Below are 25,937 nucleotides of genomic sequence, written 5' to 3' on the forward strand. Positions count from 1 at the left end.
CAGAATAGCTGCAATTTCCATAGCCTCTAAGATAACAGACATGCAACTTGGAGGTTCAGTGGAGATCAGCAAGTTAATTACCAAAAAGGAAGTTCATCAAGCCAGGTAGTTTTTAAAATGCATATATGTGCCTTCTTTCTTCAGTTAGACTTCAACTAGAGGGCAGGGATTATTCATTTATCTCAGTACTTCATAGTAGAACCTTGCATACATAATAAGTATTCAATAGACAATTTGATGTTGAGACATCCGTTCCATCCCCAATGCATCCTACTCAGGAGATAGCTAAGACTAGAGGAGACTTTTCCAGGCCTCACAGTAACCAAAGGAAGCAGAGACCTATGTGTGTTTAGCTTAACCCATGTGAGAATAGAGAACCCAGAGTGGTGACTGTCTCTGGAGTGGGAGATTGGGCTGTTAAGAGGGGCACCTGTGGAGCATTTGGGGCTGAGCAGCCAGGGAACACTCTGAGGCCACTGGAGGACTCCTAGGCCCCATAACAGAGAGGCCATCCCACCTGTCCTTGAGAGAGACCTCATCCAGCCATCCCTGGATTGGGGTCCGTGGGGAAATGATATTTCTAGGGCAAGGGTACTAATGGAAACTGAAGAGCAGGTGGCCTCACAGGCTTCCTGGCCTGAGGGAATGTTCTTTGCCTAGAGTCAGCTGTGCTTCCAGGTTGACTGAGACTTTCTTTTCTTGCTGGATAGGAGCTGTACAGCCAGTACTCTGACTTTATTTTTTTTTTCATTTGCTTATCCAGGCTGGAGTGTGATGAGGAGTGTTCAGCCTTGGAAAGGAAAAAGTAAGTAGTTTCAGTTGCTTTTTAAATCTCCTTGCCCTTGAGCTCTGTGAAATTAATGGAAGGGAGCAACCCTTCAAACATCAGACATTCACTCAGCACTGCGCTGCGTCTTTTACTGTTATCAAAGAGCAAGAGAAATGCCGCTACCAAGAATTGAATTGTCTTAAGGATAATCACTGAGGTGATTTCAGTATATTGAGAAACATGAGCTGTGTAGTTTTGGGCATGATAGAAACATCATACCACAGCATACTTGTTCAGGGACTGGCCAACTTCCTGACTCATTGTTTAAAACAATGTTTAGTGAACTTTTCATTGAAGTTTAGCATACATAGTGAAGATTGGAAGTGTGCAGATCAGTGAATCGTCACTAAATGAATACAGTTGTGTAATTAAGCACTCAGGTGAAAAGATAATTACCAGAACTGTCCCTTATACTCTACATAAACGTAAAACCTCTATCCTAACTTCTCTTTAGATTAGTTTTTGAACTTTATGTAGGTGATGAAATCATGTAGTTTGTATTATTTTTGTCTGGCTTCTTTCATTACTTTTTTGTGACATTCACTCCTGTTGTTGCATGTAGCAATGCTTTATTCATTTTTATTCCTGCATGATTTTTTTTGTATTACTATTCATTTACCCATTCTACTGTTAATGGATATCTTTGTATTAAGTATTAGACTATTACAAATAAAGCTGTTAAGAATTTTTTGTTTTTTGAGGTGGAGTTTTGCTCTTATCGCCCAGGCAGGAGTGCAATGGCATGATCTTGGCTCACTGCCACCTCTGCCTCCCAGATTCAAGCGATTCTCTTGCCTTAGCCTTCAGAGTAGCTGGCATTACAGGCGCGCACCACCATGCCTGGCTGATTTTTGTGCTTTTTTTTTTTTTTAAGACGAAGTCTCGCTCTCTCTCCCAGGCTGGAGTGCAGTGGCGCAATCTCGGCTCATTGCAAGCTCTGCCTCCCAGGTTCACACCATTCTCCTGCCTCAGCCTCCCAAGTAGCTGGGACCACAGACGCCTGCCACCACACCTGGCTAATTTTTTGTATTTTTAGTAGAGACAGGGTTTCACCGTGTTGGCCAGGATGGTCTCCATCTCCTGACCTCATGATCCATCCACCTCAGCCTCCCAAAGTGCTGGGATTACAGGCATGGGCCACTGCACCCGGCCTGATTTTTATATTTTTAGTAGAAATAGAGTTTCACCATGTTGGCCAGGCTGGTCTCAAACTCCTGACCTCAGGTGATCCACCTGCCTCCACCTCCCAAAGTGTTGGGATTACAAGCCACCACACCTGGCCCAGAACATTCTTAAACTTGCTTTGCTCTATATTTCTGTACATTTCTGTTGGATATAAGCCAGAAGTAGAATTGCTGATTAATAGGGTTTACGTATGTTCAGCTTTAGTAGATTCTGCCAGTGTCCAAAGTGGTTGTACCAAATTACACTCCCACCAGCAAAGGATAATTCCCATTGCTGTACATTTTTGTCAGCACTTAGAATTGTCAGTCTTTTTAATTTTAGCAATTTTGTAGATGTGTATAACAAGATGTCACTGAGCTTTTAATTTCTTTTTTCCTGATGACTTAAGAGATTGAGCACCTTTCTTATAGTTACTGGCCATTGGATAGCCTCATTTTTGAAGTGCCTATACAAGTCCTTTGCTTTTTTGTGCTCTTTTGTATTGATTAGTAGGAATTATTTATGTATTCTGAATATGAGTCCTTTGTTGGCTTTCTGTATACATTGTGAGTACTTTGTTGTACTCTGTACCTTCATTTTTTACTCTCTTGATACCTTTTTTTTATCCCAGAAGCTAAAGAACCCTTGATGTCTTGATAAACAGAAATTTTTAATGTTAATATTGTCCAGTTTATTTGAGTTTCTTAATAAGCACTTTTCATGTCCTATTTAGAAAAATTTGTCATCCTGAGGCCATGATGATATTCTGTTACTATCTAGAAAGTGTATTATTTTACCTTTCACGTTTTAAATCTACAGTTGACCTGTACTGATTTTTTTGAGTATGGATAAGGAGAGTTTACAATTCAGCTTTTTTCCATGGGAATATCCATTTGACAAGTACCAAGATTGTCCTTTTCCCAGCACTCTGCAGTGCCACCTCTGTCATAAATCACCTATAAGCCTGGGCAACTTGCAAAACCTCATCTCTACAAAAAATAAAACAAAATTAGCCAGGTGTGGTGGTACATACCTGTAGTCCCAGCTACTTGGGAGGCTGAGGTGGGAGGATTGCTTGAACCTGCGAGGCTGAGGCTACAGTGAGCCATGATCACCAGCCTGGACTATACTCTTGGTGACAGAGTGAAACCCTGTCTCAAAAAACAAAAACAAAAATAGGCTGGGCACGGTGGCTCATGCCTGTAATCCCAGCACTTTGGGAGGCTGAGGTGGGTGGATCACGAGGTCAGGAGATCGAGACCATCCTGGTTAACACCATGAAACCCCGTCTCTACTAAAAAATACAAAAAATTAGCCGGGCATGGTGGCAGGCGCCTGTAGTCCCAGCTACTCGGGAGGCTGAGTCAGGAGAATGGTGTGAACCCAGGAGGCAGAGCTTGCAGTGAGCCGAGATCATGCCACTGCACTCCAGCGTGGGTGACAGTGTGAGACTCTGTGTCAAAAAAAAAAAAAAAATACATAAATAAAAATATATCAAATATATGTATGTGAGTCTATTTCTGAGCTCATCGTGTTCAACTGCACTAGTATCACACTGTCTTAATTACTGTGCCTTTATAACAAGTCTTAATACCTGGTAGTATATATCCTTAACCATGACTCCTCTTCAATATTGTCTTTGATTATTCTTTATTCTTAGCCCTTTACATTTCAACTTAATGTCTTTTTCATTTATTTATTTATTTATTGAGATAGGATCTTGCTCTGTCACCCGTGCTGGAATGTAATGGCACAATCATAGTTCACTGCACCCTTGAACTCCTGGGCTCAAGGGATCCTCGTGCCTCAGCCTCCAAAATAGGTGAACTATAGGCACACACACCACTACGACTGGCTAAGTTTTTCTTTTTTTTTTTTTTGTAAACATGGGGTTTTGCTATGTTGACCAGGATGGTCTCAAACTTCTAGCTCAAGCAAACCTCCTACCTTGGTCCCCCAAAGTGCTGGGATTATAAGCATGAGCTACTGCACCCAGCCCATATCCACTTATATTTCACAATTGACTTCTTATAATATATACCCAGGAAACCTGCTGGGATTTTGATTGAGTTGTTATTTAACTTGTAGGTCAATTTGCAATGCTTACAGTATTGAATTTTCTAATCCATGAGGAGGGTGTATTCTTGCATTTCATGTCTTCTTTGATTTCTCTCAATTATACTTCATGTTTTGTATATATAGATTTTGTGTTCTGTTAGTAGATTTGTTTCTTGATTTTTGATGCTGCTATAGATGGGTTTTTACCTTGTATTACTTGTAATTTTTTTTTTTTTTTTTTTTTTTTTGAGACGGAGTCTCGCTCTGTCACCCAGGCTGGAGTGCAGTGGCACGATCTCGGCTCACTGCAAGCTCCACCTCCCAGGTTCACGCCATCCTCCTGCCTCAGCCTCCCAAGTAACTAGGACTACAGGTGCCCGCCACCACACCCGGCTAATTTTTTGTATTTTTAGTAGAGACGGGATTTCACCATGTTAGCCAGGATCTCAATCTCCTGACCTCATGATCCACCCACCTCGGCCTCCCAAAGTGCTGGGATTACAGGTGTGAGCCACCACGCCTGGCCAACTTTTAATTTTTTTTAAATTATTATTATGTAATGTGACAAGGGTTTTGTTTATTTTGTTTTTGACCAGGTTGACATCCTCAAGAAAAAAATGCAAATTACAAGGCCTTCATTTTAAAGCAAATGCTCATTTTAGAAATGTGTTACAGAAGATGTTTATATGCTTCAGCAGGCATAAAAATACATCACAGATAAGGCAGAAAAAATTCTATGAATGGCTGGACTTTTTTTTTTTTTTTTTGATACAGCGTCTCACTCTGTCTCCCAGGCTGGAATGCAATGGCGCAATTACAGCTCACTGCAGCCTCTACCTCCTGGGTTCAAGTGATCCTCCCACCTCACCTCCCAAGTAGCTGGAACTGCAGGTGCATGCCACCACACCCAGCTAATAATTTTTAGATTTTTTGTACCACATCCAGCTAATTTTTTTGTTTTTTTGTTTTTTTGTAGAGATGGCATCTCACTATTTTGGCCAGGCTGGTCTCACATTCCTGGGCTCAAGCAATCCTCCTGCCTCAGCCTTCCAAAGTGCTGGGTTTACAGGTGTGAGCCACCGCACCCGGCCTAAATTGGTATTTTCTAATTGCTTGTTACTGGTATTTAGAAATACAGTTGATATTTATTGACTTATTTAGCAACCTTACTAAATTCACTTATTTCTGATATTGTAGATTCTTTTGGATTTTGCATATATACAATCATGTCTTCTAATGATAGTAATTTAATTTCAATTGCTGTTTTTTCTTTTCTTTTTTCTTTTATCTTTTTTCCTTCTTTCCAATTCTTAACTTTTATTTCTTCTTCTTACGTTGTTGTACTGGCTAGGGCCTTCAGTATATTGTTGAATGGAAGGTGGTAATAATAGATATTCCTTGGCCGGGCATGGTGGCTCATGCCTGTAATCCCAGCACTTTGGGAGGCTGAGGCGGGCGGACCACTTGAGGTCAAGAGTTGGAGACCAGCCTGGCCAACATGGTGAAACCCTGTCTCTACTGAAAATACAAAAATTGACAGGCGTGGTAGCGGACACCTGTGGTCCCAGCTGCTGAGGAGACTGAGGCAAGAGAATTGCTTGAATCTGGGAGGGAGAGGTTGCAGTGAGCCGAGATCACGCCACCACACTCCAGCCTAGGCAACAGAGCAAGACTGAGTCTCACAAAAAAATAGATAGATAGATAGATAGATAGATAGATAGATAGATAGATAGATAGATATTCCTGACTAATCCTCCATCTCTTGGGGAAAACTTTAAGTATTTCACCATTAAATATGATGTCAGCAGTAAGTTATTTGAGGATACGCTATCAGGTCAAGAGGCATTTATTCAACGACTGGCAAACTTTCTGATTCTAGCAAAGATTAATTAAATTGAATAGCCCTGCAAAATGCTAATAATTGAAGAATTTAGGTGAAGGGTATACAGAAGTTTATTGTAATATTATCATAACTTGTCCTTGAAATTTAAGATAAAATGTTAGACAAATGCAGACAAAGTTTAGCCCTATTTTACCTTGAAGTTTGACTTTCAACAATTTTAATAGTACCTCTTTACGTATTGTGTAGAGGTAATATGATGACTAGTAGTGCTGTCCAAATTTTCCTTGGTTTGACCCTTACAATAACTTTGTAGTGAGTGCTGTTCAAAACCCTTGCCCTTTAGGAACCATCAGTCAGTGTTCTCAGCTGCAGAATGTAAATTAGGAGTCCTAGGTATTCAGAAATGCTATAGTGAATACACAGAAGGGTCTCCAAACATGGAAATATACTTTTGATGGTTGAAAGACATTTTGTATACTAGTTAGAGCCAGAGATCTAGAGTCAGATTGTCTGGATTTGAATCCTAGCTTCACAAATCACTTAGCTGTGAGACCTTGGGAAAGTCACATATTGTCTGAAAGCCTTAGGTTTCTTAAAAATCTAGAAATGATGACAATAACAGTATTTACCTTCCAGAGTTGTTGTGAGGATTAATACATTAAAATTAAAAATGATACTCATAAAGCTCTTGGCACAAGAGCTTGGCACATAGTAGGTACTCAGTAAATGTTATTGATTAAAACTAGGTATTTTTGAAAGCCTTTCGAATTTCTCCTCAATCTTGGTGATGACATAATGACCCTTACTATATAGATTCTTTCATAAATACACACAATCCAAAGAGAAAAAAAATGCAAATTTAAAGAAAATTCCGCCTAAAGTTGTATCTATTTATACACACACACATATACACACATACACCTGTGCATATATGTATGTGTGTATGCATGTGTTTATATCTCTATTGTAGAAATAAAAAACTAGCAGGCCAAATTCAGCCCACAGACAGGTTTTATAGGTGTTTAAATTTGTATTAGTGGCCAACTAACCAAAACATCAAAAGATCTTCCCCTAGAAATTCTCATGAAAATTTGAAAAGTAAGCCTCTTTTGAAAAATTGGAAGCCTAGCAATGTGAACCAGATTATTGTGGGCACTAAGCTTGTAAGTGACTCCTGGTACAGTGTAAATGAAAATTGTACTAAGTGCTAAGCTGAAATCTATCTTTAAAAAAATAAAATAACTGAGTGTTGGTGAGGTGCCATGAGATTCAGACACTGATGGCTAGGGCACAAAGTGGCAATTCTGGAGACCACTTACTCCACATTGATCAAGAGTCTTATGTCCACTCTATTTACCCCACAACTGGAAACATTTTCAAAGCTTTTTGCACAGAGATATTAATTGTGTCCTATATAATATTGAGAAACTGGGGAACTGTTAAAGTTCCACTAAATGGAAAATGATTAAAATATGGGATATACATAATTAGAAGACTGTGAGCTATGAAAACAGTTAAGTGTGAAAACAAAATAATAATATGAGAAATGCTAACAAGATAATGCTGGGGAGAGGCAAAGAAACAAAGTTTTTTAATTTTTTTATTAAATAAAAATGGTATATATTTATGGTAATACAGCATGATGTGTATGTATAGTATACATTGTGGAATGACTAAATAAAGCTAATTAGCATATGCATTACCTCACATTCTTATTTTTTTGGGGGGATGAGACAATTTTGTATATAATAATGGCAGCTACTTAAAATTATAGAGAAAGACTGGGCACAGTGGCCCACACCTGTAATCCCAGCACTTTGGGAGGCCGAGGCGGACGGATCACCTGAGGTCAGGAGTTTAAGACCAGCCTGGCCAACATGTTGAAACCCCATCTCTACTGAAAATACAAAAATTAGCTGGGCATGGTTGCGGGCGCCTGTAATTCCAGCTATTCGGGAGACTGAGGCAGGAGAATCACTTGAATCCGGGAGGCGGAGGTTGCAGTGAGCGAAGATCGCACCATTGTACTCCAGCCTGGGCAACAAGAGCAAGACTCTATCTCCAAAAATATATACATATATATACACACATAGAGAAAAATGTTATAGTGAAAAAAGGGGCCGGGCACAGCGGCTCATGCCCATAATCCCAGCATTTGGGTGGCTGAGGCCGGCAGATCACTTGAGCTCTGGAGTTCAAGACCAGCCTGGGCAACATAGCAAAACCCTGTCTCTACAAAAAATACAAAAATTAGCCAGGCATGGTGGCACACTTATAGTTCTAGCTACTGGAGAGCTTGAGGTGGGAGGACGGCTTAAGCCCAGAAATTTATAGTGAGCTGAGATCATACCACTGCACTCCAGCCTGGGTGACAAGAGCCAGACCCAGCCTCAAAAAAACAATTAGAAAAAAGGGAACACTTATACACTCTTGGTGGGATTATAAATTAGTACAGCCACTACGGAAAATAGTATGGAATTTCCTCACATTGAAAATAGAACTACCGGCCGGGCGCGGTGGCTCAAGCCTGTAATCCCAGCACTTTGGGAGGCCAAGACGGGCGGATCACGAGGTCAGGAGATCGAGACCATCCTGGCTAACACGGTGAAACCCCGTCTCTACTAAAAAAAAAATACAAAAAAACTAGCCGGGCGAGGTGGCGGGCGCCTGTAGTCCCAGCTACTCCGGAGGCTGAGGCAGGAGAATGGCGTAAACCCAGGAGGCGGAGCTTGCAGTGAGCTGAGATCTGGCCACTGCACTCCAGCCTGGGTGACAGAGCGAGACTCCGTCTCAAAAAAAAAAAAATAGAACTACCATATGATCCAACAATCCTATTCCTTGGTATCTGTACAGAGGAAATCAAATCTGTAGAGATACCTATACTCTCACATTTGTTGCAGCACTATTTACAATAGCCAAGATATGAAATCAACTCAAGTGGCCAATATGGCTGAATGGATAAAGAAAATGGGTATATATACAGAATGGAATACTCTTCCTTCGGCCATAAAAAAAATGAAACCCTCTCATTTGCAGCAACATGGGATGAACCTGGAGGACATCATGTTAAGTGAAATAAACCAGACACAGAAAGACAGATACCATATGATCTCATTCATATGTAGAATATTTTTTAAAAATTAATATAGAAGCAGAGAGTAGAACAGTGGTTATCTGACTGAGAAGAGGGATGGGGTGGAAAGGGGAGGATGAGGAGAGATTGGTCAGTGGATACAAAGTTACAAATAGATGATAGTAATAAGTTCCAGTGTATGTTTTTTTGTTGTTGTTTTTGTTTTTTTGAGGAGTTTTGCTCTTGTTGCCCAGGCTGGAGTGCAATGGCTCAGCGCACTGCAACCTCCACCTCCCGAGTTCAAGTGATTCTCCTGCCTCAGCCTCCCGAGTAGCTGGGATTACAGGCATGCACCACACGCCTGACTAATTTTTGTATTTTTAAGTAGAGACGAGGTTTCTCCATATTGGTCAGGCTGGTCTCGAACTCCCGACTTCAGGTGATCCGCCTGCCTTGGCCTCCCAAAGTGCTGGGATTACAGTCATGAGCCACCGCACCTGGCCTAAGTTCTGGTGTTCTGTTGCACACTGGGGTGATGACAGTTAACAGTAAGGTATAGTATATTTACAAAATAGCTAGAAAAGAGGCTTCTGTATATTCTCACCACAAAGAAATAATAAGGTGATGGATATGCCTAATACACTGATTTGGTCATTTTACAGCATAGTATATATGTACCGAAACGTCAAACTGTGCTTCATAAATATGAAGCAATAACAATTGGTCAATAAAAGTAAAATAATAAAGAAATGTATTATTTATTATTATTATTATTATTTTAGACAGAGTCTTGCTGTGTTACCCTGGAGCACAGTGGCGCAATCTCGGCTCACCACAACCTCTTTCTCCTGGGTTCAAGAGATTCTCATGCCTCAGCCTCCTAGCAACTAGGATTACAGGCATGCGCCACCACACCAGCTAAATTTTGTATTTTTAGGAGAAACGGGGTTTCACCATGTTGGCCAGGCTGGTCTCGAACTCCTGGCCTCAAGTGATCCACCTACCTTGGCCTCCCAAAGTCCTAGGATTACAGGTGTGAGCCACTGCACCCAGCCAAGAAATGTATAAAAATGACGTGCATATGTTAATGGAATTCTTTACTTTTCAGATTTCTATATTTATTTTAACATTTGTATGTCTATTTTGTGTACTTTATCTTTAAACTAAGCCTCAGAGAAAGTCATCCCTCATTGACCATTCTCAGACCATCCTACACCTGCAAAATCCTCTTCCACAAATAATCTAAGTCCTCAGTATTCAGCCTATGACTTACTCAGATCCTTATAGATCTGTTTTGTTTACCTTCTTTTATGAATACCACCTCATATCCCAAGTTGTTGTTATTCTTTCCTTAATCAGTTTACTGAAATAGAGATAAATAATGCATAAAGAATTTAGGATATAGTAGGCACTCGGTGTTACTGTAAGATAGTTTCCCTCCCACTCCTTTTATTTGCATACCTCTCTCTCCCTTTCAGGAGATTAGCAGAGGCGTTTCATATCAGTGAGGATTCCGATCCTTTCAATATACGTTCTTCAGGGTCAAAATTCAGTGATAGTTTGAAAGAAGATGCCAGGTATGTAACTTGTTCCCTGCTTTCTTAATTGTGGCTTGTCAGAGGGTTTGGTCTTTTGAGATGTCGTAACTAATATGTGCTCCTCCTGTGATTAAGCCAGTTCAAGTTTGTTTGTTTATCTATTGTAAAAGATTACATGCTGTTTAATAAATATCCTTCTCTTGGTTTTTCGAAACTGTCCCCTTAAAGAACTGAACTTGGGGTAGGTTTGAGGTAAGAGTTTTGGTGGGGCGGTGCTAAGAGTTTGGGCCTCCAAAGGGCTAGACTAGACTAAATTGGAGGATCTCTGGGCTTCATTCCACCTCTGTCCACCTGAGTCTCACATTTGCACGAGTTCTCACTTGGAGCTGTAACAGCTCTTATTTTTCTCCTGGAGTCCCTGGCCCTCCAGTGGCTATTTCTCCTTTCATCTTCTCATTTCTTACATTTTTCTCTTTTGTTCTTTCTTCCATCACAGTCATCCTTCTGTTTTCTGACAATTCCTAATCTCTGCAGTTTTTCTGCCAGCATTGTCTATTGTCTACACTTTACAGGGAGAGGATGGGTGAAAGGGGTTCTCAGAAGGGCAGGGACAGACAAAATTAACTGCGGTGATTTCTCATTTCAGGAAGGACTTAAAGTTTGTCAGTGACGTTGAGAAGGAAATGGAAACCCTCGTGGAGGCCGTGAATAAGGTTGAAGTGGAAACATCCCACTGGACATTTCTCTAAGGCCAGCTTGATGGAAAAAAAAAAAAAAAAATCAAGTCCTGGAAACACTGTCAACCCAGAGTAGTTGTAGGAAAAAGTCACAACTTCTTCAAGGATCCTTATCTTTCTCAAAACACAGCCATTATACCATCTGTGGAAGCCTGTCCTGGTTCAGGACAGTTGACTGCAGAAAAGATCTACAGTCGGCCAGGCGCAGTGTCTCAGGCCTGTAATCCCAGCACTTTGGGAGGCCGAGGCGGGCAGATCACCTGAGGTCAGGAGTTCTAGATCAGCCTGGCCAACGTGACGAAACCCCATCTCTACTAAAAATATAAAAATTAGCTGGGTGTGGGCCGGGCGCGGTGGCTCAAGCCTGTAATCCCAGCACTTTGGGAGGCCGAGACGGGCGGATCAGGAGATCAGGAGATCGAGACCATCTTGGCTAACACGGTGAAACCCCGTCTCTACTAAAAAATACAAAAAACTAGCTGGGCAAGGTGGCGGGCGCCTGTAGTCCCAGCTACTTGGGAGGCTGAGGCAGGAGAATGGCGTGAACCGGGGAGGCGGAGCTTGCAGTGAGCTGAGATCCTGCCACTGCACTCCAGCCTGGGCGACAGAGTGAGACTCCGTCTCAGAAAAAAAAAAAAAAAAAAAAATTAGCTGGATGTGGTGGCGGGCACCTGTTATCCCAGCTACTTGCAAGGCTGAGGCAGGAGAATTCCTTGAACCCAGGAGGTGAAGGTTGCTGTGAGCGGAGATTCTGCCACTGCACTCCAGCCTGGGCAACAAGAGTGAAACTCCTTCTCAAAAAAAAAAAAAAGGAAAAAGAAAGAAAGAAAAGATCTGCAGTCAGCTGTCAGTAAAGGCCAGGCATGGTGGCGCACACCTGTAATCTCAGCACTTTGGGAGGCTGAGGCAGCAGGCGGATCACTTGAGTCCAGGAGTTCGCAACCAGCCTGGGCAACATGGCAAAACCCTGTCGCTACAAAAAATAAAAAATTAGCCAGGGCCGGGCGCGGTGGCTCAAGCCTGTAATCCCAGCACTTTGGGAGGCCGAGACGGGCGGATCACGAGGTCAGGAGATCGAGACCATCCTGGCTAACACAGTGAAACCCCATCTCTACTAAAAAATACAAAAAACTAGCCGGGCGAGGTGGCGGGCACCTGTAGTCCCAGCTACTCAGGAGGCTGAGGCAGGAGAATGGCGTAAACCCGGGAGGCGGAGCTTGCAGTGAGCCGAGATCCGGCCACTGCACTCCAGCCTGGGCGACAGAGCGAGACTCTGCCTCAAAAAAAAAAAAAAAAAAAAAAATTAGCCAGGTGTGGTGGTGCACACCTGTACTCCCAAGCTACTCAGGGTGCTGAGGAAGGAGGATTGCTTAAGCCCGGGAGGTCAAGGCTGCAGTAAGCTGAGGTAGAGTCACTGTACTCCAGCTTGAGATCCTGTCTCAAAAAAAAAAAAAAGAAAAGAAAAGAAAAGAAAAATACTGGCTAAATGCCTACGAATGGATGAAGAAACTCTGGGTGAGAGGTCTCAATAGTGATAGTTGAGTGACTGTGTGGGACACTTAGGAAGACACTCTAGCCCCTCAGATCTTTGAAGGGCTATTGTATGCTAGGAAAGCCCACTGATTCTTTATATTCTAAAGGCAGGAATGTCCCCTTTGGGAAGGATAAAAGTTGTATGACTATAGCCGGAGAGCAGTGGGATAGACTTCTTCAGAAGAGGGAGACCCCTGTCCTAGAGGCAGCCAGGGATGTCACGGAGGTAGCTTTAAGTGAAAAAGTCTTGAGTTTAGTCAGAAGCCCCCAGTGCTGCATTGGCTCCCTCCCTCTTCCATCAGAGGGGACTGTGAGTAAGGATGAGATAGCTGCTTTAGCCCCTGTGTCTAATGCTGGTGGTTTTCCTTCCCAGTCTCATTACCCTCTTCCCATTCCCCTCCTTTCCTTCCTTCTGTTACCACTTCCCAGCAGAATACTAACATGAAGGAGAAAATGGAGTGCATTGTTCCTCTCCTAATTAAGAAACCTGAACAGATGTGTTTCTCTGCTTGTGTGTCTGTATCTGAATACTCATGATTTTTAAAGTAGAACATACTTTTAAAGGAAATATTATTTTCTTGTTTTGTAAGTCTTTATTTAGTTATTTTTGGGGAATATCACCCACTCCCCCGTGATGGAACCTGTCAGGAAGAACCATTATGCTGTCTATCTAAGTCATGGTTCACTTACCCTTTGTCCCTAACCCTGTCCAGCCGCTACTGTTGTGGCTAACAGAGTAGGTGAAAGAAGTGCATCAACACCCATCTTCCCAAACCCCTCCAGGCTTGCTTGGCAGTTAGTAAAATGCTGTATGCTGTGGGCCTCTAAAATTACCTCATTGATCCGTGTAATTCTTGTGTGGTAAGATTAGTTGTAAGCCTTTTGTTTTCAGAATGATATGATCAATCTGTCATCTCTTCCCTTAATACAGGGAAAGAATAGTAAGAAAAGCCACAGCTTCCCTCCCATGAACAGAGACCACCGCCGGATCATCCATGACCTGGCCCAAGTTTATGGCCTAGAGAGCGTGAGCTATGACAGTGAACCAAAGCGCAATGTGGTGATCACTGCTGTCAGGTAGGTCGATCCCGCCATCAGAGGAAGAACTCCTAAGCAGGGCAAACTGGACCCAAGAAGCAGGGTCTGTCAATATTTGTCTTTCTTACTACCACTCTCCCTCTTGGAAAAGTAGAAGGAAAATCTGCTTCTCTGGCACTTCCCTGATAATCTAAAGGCCTGAGCCAAAGAGTAAAACCTATGCCTCGATCCACAGGGCAGATGCACTCAAAATGCACAAGTGTCACATCTGCCTACAGTCATACCAGATGGCGGAAGCAGCATTTCTTCAGGCAAGGGGGCCTGCCCATCATATGTGCTCTTTTCTCCTTCTGTCTCCTGGTCCTCTGTCTGTCCTCTCCTTGGCTCTGTCCTCTTGGCAGAAAACAGAAAGAATGCTAAACTCTGATTCAAGGCACCCTCTGTGAATGGTGTTTTTGCCATCAGAGGAAACTGAAGCAGTAATGTGACCAGGAGGGGACAGGGAGGACCTAGGATCACTCTCAGAACCTGGGAATAGGAAGAACTTCCCAATGAAGAAAACTTAAGTCTGACATGAAAGGAAGCAAGCCACAGGCCTAGCATAGATGGGTGGAAGGGATGGGGGGTTAAATGCAGGTGGCCATGCCTGAGAGCAGACAGTTCATACCAGAGAGTGCTCAGTAGGTCATAGTGCCAAACTCATGGGCTGAGTTTCTAGCTTTCTGTCCATCTCCACCAATGATTCTCACTTTTCAATGCTTGGTGTTTTGACTTTTATCAGGGGGAAGTCCATTTGTCCTCCTACAACGCTGACAGGTGTGCTTGAAAGGGAAATGCAGGCACGGCCTCCACCACCAATTCCTCATCACAGACATCAGTCAGACAAGTAAGATTCTCCAGCTGCTTTCCAAGGGGACCTATTTGTCCAGAAAAGCCAGCAGGGGTTGAATTGTCCTGGGCTGCACCAGCCATTGGTGGCCTCTTCAGGCCTTGCCTTGGGGTGCCATGTTCATATATGTACTGTTTAGTTGGGGTATCAGACACATTTGTTCCCACAACAGGGGTCCTAAGTTTGATGTTTGTAGTGCTTGATTCTAGAGAGAGCAGTCACTGGATGTAGTTTCCACGGTGTAGATGGTGACACTGGGAAGTGGATTCAGTCTGTCACACCAGATGGTTTAAGACTAAAACATCATGTAGTTAAGAATAGTTACTCTGGGCTGGGCACGGTGGCTCACACCTATAATCCCAGCACTTTGGGAGGCCAAGGCAGATGGATCACTTGAGGTCAGGAGTTCGAGACCAGCCTGGCCAGCAAGGTGAAAACCCATTTCTACTAAAAAATACAAAAAAGTAGCCGGGTATGGTGGTGGGCACCTGTAAACCCAGCTGCTTAGGAGACTGAGGCAAGAGAATCACTTGAACCTGGGTGGGAGGTGGAGGTTGCAGTGAGCCGCAATCACGCCAGTGCACTCCAGCCTGGGCAACAGAGAGACAGACTCCGTCCCAAAGAAAAAGAACAGTTACTCTGAAGATGGAAGTGGGTGTGGGGATGAGAATTGCCGGTGATAGGGGTGGGTGGTACTTTCTTGTTTTGCTCTGTCTACTTCTATATGGTTTGAATAATTTTAATAACAAACATATTCATGATTTAAAGAGAAAAGAAAGCCAAGTTGGCAAGGGGCAAGTCTGCCAGATGTTTTCTTGGACAGGAGCAGGGAAGGAGCTCTGAGAGTTGGGGGACTATTGGGCTTTATTTGGAGAAACCAGAATTGTGGCCCGAAACCAACTTTAGAGCACTTAGTCATACCCGCAGTTGTCCCAGTTTTTTGTCACTTGTCAGGGAGAGGAAGGGAAGGCGGGATGGTGCTCCTCTGCTGCCCCACTGTAACCAAGGCAGTGTGGCTAAAAGTTACTTCAAAGCCCAGAAGGAGAGGGGTGCCTACTCCCGTTCTGGCTTTCCACAAACAAGTCCTAGCAGTACCTCCTCTGTGATTCCTGCACAAAACCTCTGGAAGGGTGGTTAGGGCAGTTTACAAGGTCACCATGAAGGTCATAGCACTTAGTGTTCCTGTGGGACTGGTAGGTGTTGCCCACTGGGCTCTGACTCAGCCAAGAGCGTCCTGGTCCCCAGGACCAGCCCCTCTCCACCCCTAGGAGCTGAGTGCCCTAGGTTCTGGTCAGCACAGTCTACAAATCCATATGGGCGGTCACTTTGGAAACATGAGGGGTTTTCTCAGACACTGCCACAGTCGGGTCCAGTCCTGCTTAGACACAACCATGTAAAGTTATTGGCCCCTTTATCCCATGCTATCTTTTTGAAAACACTTTGCTTGCTTTATTTTTGTACAAAACTCCATTACAGAAACTTTTTAGAGCAGAGAGGATAGTATTACTATCATAAATGCCCATGTGCCCATTACCAAATTTCAAAATCACCAGCTCATGTTTGTCCCACTATCAAAACTTCACAAGTGAGATGCTCGCTTGCTTAAGCTGTTAACTGAGCATTCATTGAACTGTGAAGGCAGGGAAAAATAATCATCATGTATGAAATCCTGTGAATAGATTGTCAAAGGTTATCTCTAAACTGTAAAGTGTAAATAGAGAATTTGTTGTCTCACAGAATGAAATTCCCCATGTAATATGTAAATCTAGGAAAAAAAATTTAAAAAATTGTTCACAAAGGGCAGAAGGAAAAAAGTAAGAATAAAATAAAAATAAAGTAAATGTTTAAGCTTCACAAATGGTAAATCAGCTGATCCTTAACTTTCTGAAGACCTATATCTGTTTCCCCCAAAAAAGAAAAGACTGATCATTCTTTGTTTGTTTTTCAGGAATCCTGGGAGCAGTAATTTACAGAAAATAACCAAGGAGCCAATAATTGACTATTTTGATGTCCAGGACTAAGATCAAGGTGCACTTAGATAAAAGAATGATTAGGTGTAGTGAGGACTCATTTGCCAGCAGATAAATCATGCCTGTTCCCCTCTGCCTGGCAGAATCACAGTCTCACATACTGTCTTGTACTAACACATCCAAAGCATGAGTGTGTCAGAAATTCCTTGTCTATTCCTATCTGTATAAAGTGTTTCATTATGACCAGATCTCCGATTGTATGGTCACTAGGTATGCAGTTGTGTATTCAAAGAGGCTCTTCACACCATCACTGTGATTCCTCTGAGAGTTGGGGGACTATTGGGTTTTATTTGGACAAACCATACTTTTAGCCTGAAACCAACTTTATACCACTAAGTCATAGCCTCAGTTGTCCCAGTTATTTGTTCTCCCGAAAATGCCTGAAACATCAGACAGACATTGCTTGCTTTACCCAAACTGATTAAAATCTTTAGGAGCACAAATGAATTTCTTAGTCTGAAATACCAAATAATGAATTGGTATGCCATATCTGGAATTACACATGTTGTCTTAAACCCAGCCATCTTACCTAAGTCTTTTGCCAAAACCTCTCATAGGTATATCTAGCTGAACTTACTTTAGCGTTTCCCAATGTGATCAGTTCTAGACCTGGAAGGGGTCTAGAACTGCTTTACAGATTTCCATTTCCTTAAGTCCCCTGGCTCTTCTCGTATCACATCACTGAACCTGTTCAGTGACAATCAGTTTGGCTGTCCCCCATGATGGTAGGGGATATATAGAGCAAGTTCTTCTGCCAGGTTCACAGTGTGGTCTCTGAACCAACCAGTATATTCCTAACTCCTCTCTGATAGAGAAAGAGTCTCAAATGGACAACTGTCCTGTGTTGCTTTTCCCTAGGCCTTCAGCAGCCATATTGGCTCTCCCTGCCTCTGAGCTCTGGACTCTTTTTGAATATCCTAAGTAGTGTATGGACAGTTCAGGGCTTATGCCCAGCAGCCCACTGGAGGCATTCTTCAGGCTCCTTTAAGGCAGGTGCATTGATAGTTCCATTAGTATGACCCTTGCATTGGCACCCCTCCAGCCTGGAGGCCAGGCCTCCAGCAACTTCCTTCTGCCCCAGAACAAGCCACAAGCCCCAGAGCAACAGCAGGAGACTTGAGAAGTAGAGTCACGAAAACAAGCACATAATTAAATTACAAAATTTAACTTTGTAGGGCTTCCTTTTGATGTTTTCATTTTTTTATTTCTTTTCATTTTTTTCCTCAATCCTCCTCCTCCTGTAGCAGGGCTGTCCTTTGGTCCTTACCCAGTGTGCTTCGAAAGGGATCAGGAACAGCAGCAGGAACAGGCAGCTGGAGGGAAGTGACAGAAAACAATAAAACCACCTCTATCTGCGCCCATGTAGTGCAGGTCATTGGCCCCACACACAACAGGAAGCCCACGAGCATCTGTTACGTCTTTCAAGCATTGGGTTCAGTGGATGAACAATACGTGTGAGAGTATCTCAGAATCAGCAAAAGGCAGGAGACCTGACTTCAGATTCTAGCTCTGCCACATAACAACTTGCCACTTGATGCAATGAAAGTTTCACTGACCTCATGAGGGTTGTAAGGATTAAAGGTGTAATATACATGGAGGTACCTGATCCATCAAAGATGCTCAAGTTCATAAAAATGATACTCAGTATCTAGAAAATATGTACACGTCTTCCTCCATAATACTAGCCAAGTAAAAGGTGTGGAATGCTAACCAGGCCTCTTCTGGTGAATATTTGCATGCCTACCCTGTGCCAGCCTTGTGCCAGGGCTGTGGGAAGCAGATGCAGGCTGGTTTCGTACATTTAGTAATCCAGGGAGCACACATGTGAACAGATGTTCTTAGTGGAATTGGCTGGTCTGCCACCAACAGGTCATTAATCGGTTATTAAAAGCTGAAGAGTCCTAAGAGGAATATTTTGTGAAGTCGCGGTAGAAATGGGTTAGCTCTGGGAGTCGGGGCAGGACACGTGTGGGAAAGTGAAATGGGAGGAAGCGTTTGAGCTGAGGCTTAAGATGGTAGACTGCCATTTGGAGGAGGAAAGAGGCACATGCCGAGTGAAGGTAAGCAGCAGGAGACAGGGCTGGGGGAATGGTCGAGGAAGGGTTGTCCAGAGCAGGCAGACTACTAGCGGGACAGGTGATGAGGCTGGAGAGGTGGACAGGGGTCAGCTCGTGGAGCGCCACAGGTAGTGACAAGAATTTTAAGCAGAGTGGCATGGCCAGATTTAGGATCTAGACCAGGATTCAGCAAATGTTTTGTGAAAAAAGATCAGATAGTAAATATTGTAGACTGTGAGGCTTATAGTTTCTGTTGCAGCCATCCAATTCTGCCATCATAGTGTGAGAGCAGCCGCAGACAATATGTAAATGAAAGAGTAAGACTCTGTTCTAACGCTTTATTTATGCACACTGAAATAATTTCATATGATTTTTATGTCACAAAATATTCTTTTGACTTTTTTTCCCAACCATTTATAAACATAAAAACCATTCTTAGCTCATGAGTTGTGCAAAAACAGGCAACAGGCTAGATTTGACCAGGGACTTTATTTTACCTACTCTGTTCTGGAGCAGTCCCTCAGGCAGAAGAGTATAAAAGGGATTGGAGGGCTACTTTGAGGCAAGAAGCTCAGCCAGGAAGCTGCAGAAGTGATCCAGGGAGAGAAATGAGGGTTATGGGAGTTGGCACTGCAAAGAGGGAGAGATTCAGATCAGGGAGGTAGGATTGGATACCAGAGGTTAATGGGAGAACTAGCCCCCCTCAAATCACCAAGGGGACCCCAGGTCTCCTCAGCAAGGGGAAGCTGCTTCTCGTAGCTTTGGTGGATTCCTCACTGAGCTGTGGCATTGACAAGAGTGTACAGGAGCATGAGCTAGAGAGAAAGAGCCCTCTGCCCCTGCCACCCCATGCATGGAGGGAGGGCACCAGCACCCCAAGCTGTTGCTCCCTGAGAATCAGGTGGTAACTTCTCTCCCTGCTTCCACACTGTCTTTCAGCAGGAGAGTTTTTATGGGCCAGAGCTTTCCAGAGACCAAATTCTTCTCTCAAATTCCCTCTGGCTTGTTTGGCAGGGCCAGTTGCTGTCAATAGTGTTACCTGCCTGGCATGCAATAGTGGTTATGTGCGGGACTGTGGAGATGAAAGCAGGCCCTCCTAGTTGCAGGTCTGTTGGCCACAGCCCTAGATTCTGTCTTGGAGAAGCCAGAGAAGGTGGCAAGGGAGGAGGAGGAGGAGTGTCAGTCTTGAGGGAGGAGGAGGGGCAAAGACTCGCTCACTGAGTCCTATAGATTAAGGTTTGGGGGAGAATCCCTCCTGTGTAGTGCTGGCCTTCTTTCTTTATGCCCAAAAGCCTGGAGACCTTGTTCCCTAAGGAGAACCTGCTGATGTGCGTCCTCTTCTAAAATCGGGGAGGGACGGCCAGGCCAGCTCCTTCACCATAGCAGACCTGCCTTCCTCATTAGCCTTCCTCACACACAAACATTGGGAAGTTCAGCCTCCCTAACTTCCCACATGGCCTCAACACAGATGTCCCATAGCATCTCCCATGGCTCAAGGATCCCCAGGGACTTCTCTAGGCCATGTCAGTCCCTCAGCCTACAAAGGCCAAGCCCAGAAGGAACAAGTTCCCTGGGGTCACACTGCCACACTGGAAACATCCTGTACCAGGAGGGGGCTGAGTCCTCAGGACAAGGGGAACTGTTTTTCTTCCTGGCTTCCCCGAACACAGCTCAGTGGGAAGTCCTTCCCAGTGTCCCAGGCTCCCCTCAGCCCAGGCTTTGCAAGATCATTCTTCATAATGCCTAACCTTCTGGGAGAGCTGTCTGCAGAGAATCCAGCTGGACAGCTAGGATATCTGTGTTGCTGCCTCCACTCACTCTGTCCCTGGGCAGTTTGGGCATCAGTTTCTGCATCTGTCAGGTGAGATAATGGTTCCTGCTCATCGGCTTCCCAGAGCGATCGTGAGGGTGGTGAGTAGACAGAGAGGGTCAGAGATCAGGAGAGTCTCTAAGTGCCATGTGGCATCTCAGCACAGGCAAACCTCTGGAGCCCATACCAGGTCTGGCCCTCAGAGAATAGCTCTTGGGGAAGGGGGAAAGGAACAGAGCTGTAGTCAGGCTGCTCAGACAAGGGCTAGGGTTTTGGCCACCCCTACTGACACTCCCCTCACTAGCTTCAAGCCTGACACATCAGTGAGGGAGTTGAAAGTCCTCATCTGCTCACATTTTCCCCAGAACCTTTTTTTACAGTAGGTAATGGCTATTGAGCACTTAATATGTGCTGAGCACCACAGCCATCTCTTACTCCTCAAAGCCCCATGAAACCAGCATGGTGGCACACATCTCAGCTACCCAAGAGGCTGAGGCAGGAGGATTGCTTGAACCCTTGAGTTGTGCAAGCCCAGGAGGCTGCAGTGAGCCACATTTGCACCACTGCACTGCAACCTGGATGACAGAGCAAGACCCTGCCTCCAACAAAACAAAGGCCAGGTGCAGTGGCTCAGGCCTGTAATCCCAACACTTTGGGAGGCTGAGGCAGGAGGGGATCACTGGAGCCCAGAAGTTCAAGACCAGCCTGGGCAGCAAAGTGACACCCCGTCTCTACAAAAAATTAGCCAGGTGTGGTAACATGCACCTATAGTCCCAACTACTTGGGAGGCTGAGGTGGGGGGATTGCTTGAGCCCAGGAGGTTGAGGCTGCAGTGAGCCAAGGTTGTGCCATTGCATGCCAGCCTACACAACAGAGAGAGACGTCTCAAAAAAAAAAAAAAAAAAAAAAATCCCCGTGAAGTATGTATTCTTATTATCCTCATTTTACTAGAGGGGAAACTAAAGATTGGAGAAGTTAGGTCTCTTGCCCAAGATCACTCAGCAAACAACCGATGATCTGAAATTCCTCTCAGGTCTGTGTCCTTGACAAGAGCTATATGAATTGCCCCTGAAACTGTCTTAAAACTGCCTTGGAATTGGGGCATTTGTACAGCTCTTCTTGGAGTTCCTGGGGCAGAGTGGCCCAGGTCAGTCCAAGTAGAAGGAAAGTTTACACATATTCCAAAGCAGAAAACACCAGTTAATCCCCAACTCCTGCTCTAGAAGATAAGGCTTTTTCTCCAGTGGCCACTAGGGTGCAGTATGTATCCCTAAACCCAGAGCCTGGGGGTGGAGTGGAGGAACGCTTACACTTTGCCTCCGGAAAGCTCTCTATGTAAAACTGTTCAGTAGAGTTTATAACCAATATTTTTAAAATTCGTCACATTTCATTTTTTTAATATTATTTTCTCTCTGCTTGTTGATATACACAGTATAGGCCATGGGAAGGTTTAGGGCAAAGGAGTGAATGATAAAGCCTAGCTTTTTGTTTTTGAGACAAGTCTTGCTCTGTCCCCCAGACTGGAATGCAATGGCGTGATCTCGGCTCACTGCAACCTCTGCCTCCTGGGTTCCAGCGATTCTCCTGTCTCAGCCACCCGAGTAGCTGAAATTACAGGCCTGAAATTACAGGCGTGCACCTCCACTCCCGGCTACGTTTTGTATTTTTAGTAGAGACGAGGTTTCACCATGTTAGCCATTCCAGTCTCAGGTGAGATAATGGTTCCTGCTCATGGGCTTCCCTCATGGGCCTGCCTCATCGTCCCAAAGTGCTGGGATTAGAGGTGTGAGCCACTGCTTCCAGCCCGCTAGCTCATTTTTTTAAAGGGTAATGCTAGCTACTGTATTGAGACTAGACCACAGGGCTGAGTGGGAACAAGGGAAGAGGCTGGAAGACCAGAAGGCCCCTGCTATAATCTGAAAGAGGCAGCATTGGCTGGAACCAAGGTAACAGGGCTGTAGTGGTGAGGAGTGGCTGGATTCTGGACACATTTTGCAGCTTAACACCTATAGCTTTTGCCGACAGCTGGGATGTGGGGTGTGAGAGCGAGAGAAGAGTCAGGGATGACTTTAAAGTTTTTGGCCTGAGCAATTGGAAGACTGAGTTTGATGTTTACTGAGATAGGAAAGTGTGTGGGAGGAGCGGGCTTGGGGATGAAAATCTGTCCAGTAGGCAGTTGTGTGTGGGAGTCTGAAGTCTGGAGACAGGACTGGGCTGGAAATCTAATTTGGGGAGCTGTTAATGGTGCCTATAATGGTATTTAAAGGCTGGTGAAATCATGTAGGGAAGGAGAGTGAAAGAGAAGATGTCCAAAGGTAACTATGCCCTGGGTACACCCTCATCCTGAAGGCAGGAAGCTGAGAATAGGGCAGGAGTTAGAGATATCCAAAGCCAGAGACGGGCTGAAGCTGCAGGACTCAGTGCTACAGGAAGTCCTGTAGGGTGACGGGCTTTAGGGTTTTCTTCCAGGTTGCCTAGGGGAGGATGGGCTTCTCTCACTTATCCTGACCTGTCTGAACCCCTGGAGAGAAGGGCCTGGCCCCAGGGCACATAGTCAGTTAAGGCCTCAAGAGTGTTCGGGTTCCCAGGGCCAAAGGAGGCCATGAGCGTTGGCTACTTCCACTCCTTTTATTTTCTTTTTTTTTTTTTTTCCCCAAGATGGGATCTCGTTCTGCCACCCAGGCTGGAGTGCAGTGGCACGATCTCAGCTCACTGCAAGCTCCACCTCCCAGGTTCACGCCATTCTCCTGCCTCAGCCTCCCAAGTAGCTGGGACTACAGGCGCCCGCCACCACGCCCTGCTAATTTTTTATATTTTTAGTAGAGACGGGACTTCACTTTGTTAGCTAGGATCCGACCTCGTGATCCGCCCACCTCGGCCTCCCAAAGTGCTGGGATTACAGGCGTGAGCCACCGCGCCCGGCCGACTTCCTCTCCTTTTCTTTTGCCCCAATATGGGTGCTCTAGAGGTCTCTGCAGTCTCTCCCTGGGCTACCTCGTCCACCTGCAAGCCTTCAGCTGCCACTGCTGGGCTTCAGTGCTTTGTCTCCAATGCAGATCCCTGGCTTTCGCTAGATGTCCCAGCATGTTCAATACCGCAGCCATCTTTCCCCCACAAACTGTCTTCTCATGTCTCCACCACCTACCCAGTTCCTAGACAGAGCCCTGGACAACACCTTCCACCCTTCCCAGAGCCTACTCAAGGTCCATAACTTCCAGCTTCTGAATCTCTTATCCGGTCATCCTCTCTTCTCCCCCACCCTTCACCAGCTGTGTCAATTCAGCTGCTTCTCCTTGCTCTCCTGCCCCCAGTCCCTCCCCTTCCAATTCAGCCTCCACACAGAGGCTAAAGGGCCCCTTCTCCGGCACAAATCTGGCTCTGCCATGACTTGGCTTAACACTCTTTTCTGAATATCTAAAAGATGAAAGTCCCCGCTGCCCACCCTGGCCCCCTAAGCACCTCCAGCCACTCCCTACCTTGCCTGCTCCCTGTCAAGTGCGTCGGTGTGAAGAGAGTCCACCAACAGGCTTTGTGTGAGCAGCAAGGCTGTTTATTTCACCTGGGTGCAGGCGGGCTGAGTCCAAAAAAGGAGTCAGCAAAGGGTGGTGGGATTATCATTAGTTCTATAGGTTTTGGGATAGGGGGTGGAGTTAGGAGCAATGTTTTGTGGGCAGGGGGTGGATCTCACAAAGTACATTCTCAACGGTAGGGAGAATTACAAAGAACCTTCTTAAGGGTGGGGGAGATTACAAAGTACATTGATCAGTTAGGATGGGGCAGAAACAAATCACAATGGTGGAATGTCATCAGTTAAGGCTATTTTCACTTCTTTTGTGGGTCTTCAGTTGCTTCAGGTGATCTGGATGTATACATGCAGGTCACAGGGGATATGATGGCTTAGCTTGGGCTTAGAGGCCTGACACTCCCCTGCAGCCACACTGAGCATCCTGGGGCTCTGAACTCTGAGCCTTTGTTCCTGCCGTTACCTCTAGCTGGAACCCCCAAACCCCTGTCCCTGGTGAACAAGACTGCCTAGTATGGGTGAGAAGTGCCTTAGCTGGGGTAGGCACTGGGTTGGGGGTCAGGGGTGGTGGGGAAAGAGGGAGTCCTTCCAGCAGGGCTCTGGAGGACCTCTCAAATGAGACATCTCCTTCCCGCATCAGAGACTCTTGCGGGGCCAGAGGTTGGGTGGGCCCAGGAGGGCACCTTCAACTAGCCTTCCTCCGCCCAAAAACTGAGTCTCCCTTAGCCTTAGAAGTTTATCATCTGTCTCATATCCCCTGGCACAGGACCAGAGGCCAAGGCAGGGCTTGGGGAATGGCGAGGGTTGGGGAGGGCAAGAACACGGTTTTGCTAGCCCCTGACAGGGCTCTTCCAGGGGCCTATTGCAACCCCCATCTAAGGACTCCTCATTGGCCAGTGAGGGTTTGGTTGGGTCCCTGGAGGACTCAAAGGATCAGCCCAAAATTTGGGGCCTCATCTGTGTGAGCTGTGTATGTCTTCTCCCTTAGCCCCTGACCCAGCCTCAGAGCCTCCACCCTCCACTAACCAGGCCTTCCCACTGGGCCCAGAGCATCCTCTCCAGAACACCCACCTTGGCTCCTGACCATAGAGACAAGGAGAGACCATGAGCTCCGGCAAACTCCACCCAGCCTTGCTACGTCACAAGGGAATGCTAGTGTCAAGAATTAAACTTGAAGCGTCTCAGTTCCTCTCAGCCTCATTATCCCATTTTTGAGGTATGAAAACTGAGGCCCACAGAGATTAAATCACTTGCCCAAAGTTCAGGGTGCACACTTGAGTGGGTTTTTTTAATTTGTAGTTTTGTTTTGTGTGTTTGTTATTTTAACTATACCTATATGTTATATATACTCATGTTTACAAAATATACTTAATACACAATTTAAGAACCAAATAAGGCCGGGTGTGGTGGCTTACGCCTATAATCCCAGCACTTTGGGAGGCAGAGGCGGGTGGATCACCTGAGGTCAGGAGTTGAAGATCAGCCTGGCCAACATGGCGAAACCCTGTCTCTACTAAAAATACAAAAATTAGCCAGGTGTGGTAGCGCATGCCTGTAGTCCCAGCTACTCAGGAGGCTGAGGCAGAAGATTCACTTGAACCCGGAAGGCAGAGGTTTCAGTGAGCCGAGATCGCGCCACTGCACTCCAGTCTGGGCAACAGAGCAAGACTCTGTCTCAAAAAATAAAAAATAAATAAAAATAAATAAAAAATAAAAACCAAACAAAAACTAGCCAAGGTCACCTCCTTGGTTTCTGGCTGAAAGCACAGGCTTCACGGGCACATTGACAAGGGCTGTAATTCCTGCTCTCTGCCC

General features: G+C 45.1%; 1 protein-coding gene across 3 annotated transcripts in view; it reads left to right on the forward strand.

The window, feature by feature from the left end:
* Positions 1-16,920, forward strand: part of NFX1 (nuclear transcription factor, X-box binding 1) — an 83,810-nt gene extending 66,890 nt beyond the window's left edge. For 2 of the 3 annotated variants that reach the window (XM_007968995.3, XM_007968994.3), the window contains exons 18-24: positions 4-105; positions 764-805; positions 10,446-10,544; positions 11,152-11,218; positions 13,707-13,852; positions 14,595-14,699; positions 16,651-16,920. In XM_007968995.3, coding sequence (XP_007967186.2) covers positions 4-105; positions 764-805; positions 10,446-10,544; positions 11,152-11,218; positions 13,707-13,852; positions 14,595-14,699; positions 16,651-16,723 — 634 coding nt within the window. In that variant the 3' untranslated portion in view covers positions 16,724-16,920. The remainder of the gene's footprint in view (positions 1-3; positions 106-763; positions 806-10,445; positions 10,545-11,151; positions 11,219-13,706; positions 13,853-14,594; positions 14,700-16,650) is intronic. The other variant, XM_037998326.2, reaches the window with a different exon arrangement.
* Positions 16,921-25,937: the final 9,017 nt, after the last annotated feature.

The sequence above is a fragment of the Chlorocebus sabaeus genome, chromosome 12, assembly GCF_047675955.1.
Source record: "Chlorocebus sabaeus isolate Y175 chromosome 12, mChlSab1.0.hap1, whole genome shotgun sequence".
Classification (NCBI taxonomy): domain Eukaryota; kingdom Metazoa; phylum Chordata; class Mammalia; order Primates; family Cercopithecidae; genus Chlorocebus; species Chlorocebus sabaeus.